The sequence below is a fragment of the Eimeria acervulina genome, genomic scaffold (assembly GCF_000499425.1).
Source record: "Eimeria acervulina Houghton genomic scaffold, Eah_scaff392, whole genome shotgun sequence".
In the NCBI taxonomy this organism is placed as follows: Eukaryota; Apicomplexa; class Conoidasida; order Eucoccidiorida; family Eimeriidae; genus Eimeria; species Eimeria acervulina.
In genome coordinates, this window is record NW_013547342.1 from 1 (window position 1) to 5,000 (window position 5,000).

Consider the following 5,000-nt stretch of genomic DNA (forward strand, 5'->3'; position numbering starts at 1 on the left):
CACGAAAGGAGACAGTTTATAAAAGGAGACAACTCATTGAAGGATACAGTTTATAAAAGGAGACAACTCATTGAAGGATACAGTTTATTAAAGGAGACACTTTTTCTGTTGTCTCCAACTCACCTCCACCGCAGACCAAAAGGCACTTGGCTGGAATAAGAAAACTGAGCGCATGCAACGACAGCAAATATATATATATATATATATTACATCTACATATATATATATATATATATTTGCTGTCTTTGGGGCTTATTATTACTTTTCTTTATTATATATCCTGTGTATAAATCCTTTGAGGGCATTTGTAAAACAAAAAGGAGACAGTTGGAGACACCACGAAAAGAGACAATAAAATAAAGACAGCCAAACCCAAGAACAGGAAGGTGAGATAATAAGAAGGAAAGGAGACACTTGGTGAAGGAGACACTAAATAAAAGAGTAAAAGAAAATACACTCACCGGGAAAACTCAGCAAAATGCTCTTAAAGAAAACCCAAAGAATGACTTTGGAGGTACGCAAGAAGTTGAGGCGCCCATGAACAAACAAGAGACGCTGAAGAAACCTGAAGAGACAAATAATAAAAAAGGAGACAGACATCTATGATAAAAGATATATATATATATATATGTCTCTATGCATGTATGTATGTAAAAGGAGACAGAAAGGAGCCAGAAAAGGGAAAAAAGGAGACAGCAAGGAAGCGCAAAGGAGACAAAAGGGGGACAGATAAGAAACGAAGGGAAACAGAAAGGAGAAAGATAAGAGATGAAAGCAGAGAGAGAGAGAGAGAAAGGATACGCAAAAGCAACAAAGGGAGACAAAAAGAAGACACACAAGAGACAAAAAGGAGACAGAAAGGAGACACATAAGAGACAGAAAGGAGACGCTTTCTTACCGGAACTCAGAGATAGCAAAGTCAGCAAAACCCGCAACAGATGTCCCTCTCTCTGTCCTCACTGCAACTCCAACGCTCGCCTCTTGTAGCATAGGTGCGTCGTTACCTCCATCACCTGCACATACACCCGAAGACAAGGAGACACTTCATAATGACGTGAGGGAAAGAGACAAAAGAAAAACAGAGAAAAGAGAGAGAGGTAGGAGGAAAGGAGACAGAAGAAAGGAAGATAAAAGAAAAGGAGACAGGAGACAAGGAGACAGGAGGAGAGCAGACAGAGGAAGAGCAAACACTTAAAAGGAGACACCCACACACAGCACAGGGTGAATACCATCAGAGCAGACGCTTAAGGAGACAGATAAAGAAGGGACAAGGAGACAGACAAAGAGGAGACAAGGAGACAGACAAAAACAGCGAAAAGGAGACACAAGAAGGACGAGACAAAGCATGAAAGCATACAAGAGACGACAGGAGACGCAGAGAAGGCCAACGCTCATAGACAGCAAAAGGAGGCAACGAAAGGAGACAAAAGAAAAGGAGACAGAAGAAAAGGAGACAAAGACACAATGAAGCAACATTAGAAGAGTCCCCACACAAAAAGCTGACGGGAGAAAAGGAGACAGCAAAAGGAGACACCAACAGAAGAGACTAAAAGGAGACAGTAAAAGGAGACAACAAAAAGATAGAGTAAAAAGAGACAGTAAAATGAGAGAGGACAAGGAGACAGAGACGCACCTATTGCCAAGGTGATGGGCTGTGGGGTGAGACGCTTCTTCACCAACCGCACCTGCAGAGACAATCACTAGAAACAGAAAAAAAACGTTTACAACAAAAAGCCCCAATGCATGCATGCATGCATGTATGCATGTATGCATGCATGTGCGCATATCTCTTGAAGGGATAGAGTGACGATTAGGCGACCGGTAGGAGGACAAATGAAGAGAGCAGAAAGAGACAAATTAGAATAACAGCAGCAGCAGAAAGGAGACAGAAAGAGACAGCACCAAAAGACAGACGAGACGGATTGAGGCAGGATCAAGGAGACAAAGGAGACAAGAGAAGACACTTTAAAGACAGGAGCAGACAAAGGAGACAGGTGAGAAAGCAAATATACAATGACGATTAGAGATATGTATAAAGCAGCAAAGAGAGAGAAGCAGACAGCAGCAAGAAGACATCTTTGTACAGCAGCAAGGAGACAGAATAAAACAGCAACAAGAAGAAAAAGGAGTCAGTAGTAGGCCTAGACAGCAGAAAAGAGACAAAGGAGACAGCAAATATAAACAGCAGAAAGGAGACAGATTCCTACCATGTCTGCCTTCTGTGTTGCAGTGACTCGCGCCGCCACCACAACATCGCAGCAGCAAGCCATGTTCAAGAAGCAAGTCTGCAAGCAAACCCTAAACCCTAAACCCTAAACCCTAAACCCTAAACCCTAAGCAGTCAACCATCTCCCTTTCACTTTTAGCCCCTATCCCAAAACCCAAATCCCTAAACCCCAAACTCCAAACCCATACCCCTAAACCCTAAACCCTAATGATAACCCCAAACCCTAAACCCTAAACATCCGGCAATAAGTCTCTAGAGCTTCGCGGGGGTGATTAGGGTTTAGGGTTTAGGGTTTTGATAGTGGGGTGTACCTGGAGGTCTGGGTGGTTTAGAAAGGCAGTGAGGTTGGGTCCCGTAACAACCAAACAAATATGCTCATCTGCTCTCTTTAATATCCTCGCCTCTTTAAACATATCATATAATAGCATGCCTTCTCTCTTCGCTCGCTTCCCTGCATGCAAACAGGATAAAGAAATATATTTTCCTATTTACTTACTTATTTATTTACTAGTTGTTTATTTATTTGGTCTTTAGTTATCTTGTCATCGGCCACAATTAGGGGGCCTAGCCCGCTATTGAGGGATAAGAACAAGCAGCAGCAGCAGCATTAGCAGCAACAGCAATAGCAACAGCAGCAGCAGCAACGGCACCAGAAACAGCAGTAACAGGAGCAGCAACAACATCAGCAGCAGCAGCAGCAACCGTAGCAGCAAGAGCAGCAGCAAGAGCAGCAGCAGCAGCAGCAGACCTCGCGTGGCTAGAGCAGCATGGAAGACTTTGGTTTGACTCGTGAGGAGACGGCAGCTGTGACAGACGTGGAGTGCATACTCCACATCGTCTCCTGTAAAAGAGACAGAGACAGAAGAAGAGACAGAGACAGAAAAATAAAATAAACAGAAACAGACAACAAATCGCCGACAGAGGACAGAGGAATGCGCAGTGACGATCCCACGCCCATCCCAAGACGATCCCCGGACGATCCCAGGACGACCCCAGGATGATCCCGGGGCGATCCCAGGACGATCCCAGGACGATCCCAGGACGATCCCGGGACGATCACTGGACGATCCCGGGACGATCCCGGGACGATCCCAAGTAGGATCCCAGTACGATCCCAGTACGATCCCGGTTGTGTGGGGGGCGTACCTGTAGCGATCCAGACGCGAATGCCTGCCTCCATCATCAGCTCAAGTGTCTCCGGGACATAGGCCTGCAGTTTGTCTCTGACTCCAGTGATGCCTAAGTAAGTCAACTCCCGTTCAAACTGCTCCGCCACCTGTGGGGTCAAGTGCAGCAGACAAAAGGAGACAGGAGACACTCTCATAAAGGAGACAGTCTCCTTCTTCCTAATAAACCAGAATGCTGCGTAGATGCTTCTTTTTACTGCAACCTCTTTTTATCAACAAAAAACCAACGACTGCACGACTTAGCCGGCATATATATACATATATATATACATATATATATATGCATGCATGCATATACATATATATTATTTGTATTCATGCAGACACTTTACCTGTTCCAGGCGTTCTTCTCTGCTATAGACGGAAGAGCAGGCGTCGTTATACAGACGCTGGTATGCCTCTGTCTCCTCCTGGCTCATATACTTGCATGCAAGCACTACAAACAAAACAAGCAAAACAAAAAAAACACAAACAAATGCATCCCTACCTCTCCCGCATGCATTTGTGCATGCCTGCATGCATGCGTTTGTGGATGCATGCATGCATGCATGCATTTTGTGGTGCATGCATGCGTTGGGGCTTTGTTGCTCGACTAACCCATTGTGCGGAGTCCCTGGAGGGAGAATATTTTTAGGTGTTCTTCGACGAGCGCCGGGTCAATATCCAAGGTACTGGTATTGTGTATGTTTTCATGATGATGTTTGCTGTTTTTATTATAATAATACTTTTCAGTAGGAGAGCTATTAACTGGGCTGTTGCTGCTCTTGCTGCTGCTGTTGCTGCTGTTGCTGCTGCTGGTCTTGGTGGGGCTGGGGGCCCCAGATGCATGCAGCGGCACTCCGCTGTGCCGCATGCAACCGTCTGTACACCCCGGAGGTGTCTCTGTATCTCTTCGTACACCAGAGGGCCCCCCCTCAGATAGGGGGCCCCCTTCATTCCTCATTAGAGACGTCCTCTCTTCAATCAAACCCTCAAAGCTTGTTAGAAGCGGCAGCATCGCGGTGTCAGCCCCTGCAGCAGCAACGCATGCACGCATGCATACATGCACGCATTTCCTTCCAGCCCCACGCATGCACACCCATGCACATAGAGCTGCATGCATGCATAATCCCATGCATGCAAATATAACTGCATGCATGCATGCACTGATGGCTGAATGAACGGATGCACGCATGCATGCATGCACGTATAGCTTGCATGCATGGCTACATGCATGCAGATATAGCCTGTTTGTATGCATGCATTGGTGCATGCATGCATGCATGCATGCATTGGTGCATGCATGCATACCTTTAGCATACATGACAGCCCCATGGGTCCAAGTAGTGGGTCTGAGTACAATACTCATCCGCGCTCTTTTCGAGGAAAATTCGTTTACCCCAATTATCTGCCAACTCCGCAACTCGTCGTTTATCTGCACAGAATAATTATACTTAAATAAATAAATAAATACATCTATATATATATATATATCAATATCGTGCATGCAAATAGGTAGAGATAATATATATATATATATATATAGGAATAAATCAAAGACAAAGACAAAACGTGTACTAAGAATAAGCAGAAAAATGATAAAGGAT

At 44.9% G+C, this 5,000-nt stretch overlaps 1 protein-coding gene across 1 annotated transcript in view; it reads right to left on the bottom strand.

Annotated features, from left to right (window-relative positions):
* Positions 1 to 894: 894 nt before the first annotated feature.
* The window catches only part of EAH_00036380 (hypothetical protein), a gene marked incomplete at both ends in the record, with an annotated part of 6,303 nt that continues 2,197 nt past the window's right edge, over positions 895 to 5,000 (bottom strand). Inside the window, 9 exons of the mRNA XM_013392057.1 lie at positions 895 to 1,013; positions 1,634 to 1,685; positions 2,208 to 2,285; positions 2,539 to 2,678; positions 2,976 to 3,068; positions 3,374 to 3,503; positions 3,747 to 3,850; positions 4,012 to 4,425; positions 4,705 to 4,828. Of these exons, the coding sequence (XP_013247511.1) occupies positions 895 to 1,013; positions 1,634 to 1,685; positions 2,208 to 2,285; positions 2,539 to 2,678; positions 2,976 to 3,068; positions 3,374 to 3,503; positions 3,747 to 3,850; positions 4,012 to 4,425; positions 4,705 to 4,828 (1,254 nt within the window). The remainder of the gene's footprint in view (positions 1,014 to 1,633; positions 1,686 to 2,207; positions 2,286 to 2,538; positions 2,679 to 2,975; positions 3,069 to 3,373; positions 3,504 to 3,746; positions 3,851 to 4,011; positions 4,426 to 4,704; positions 4,829 to 5,000) is intronic.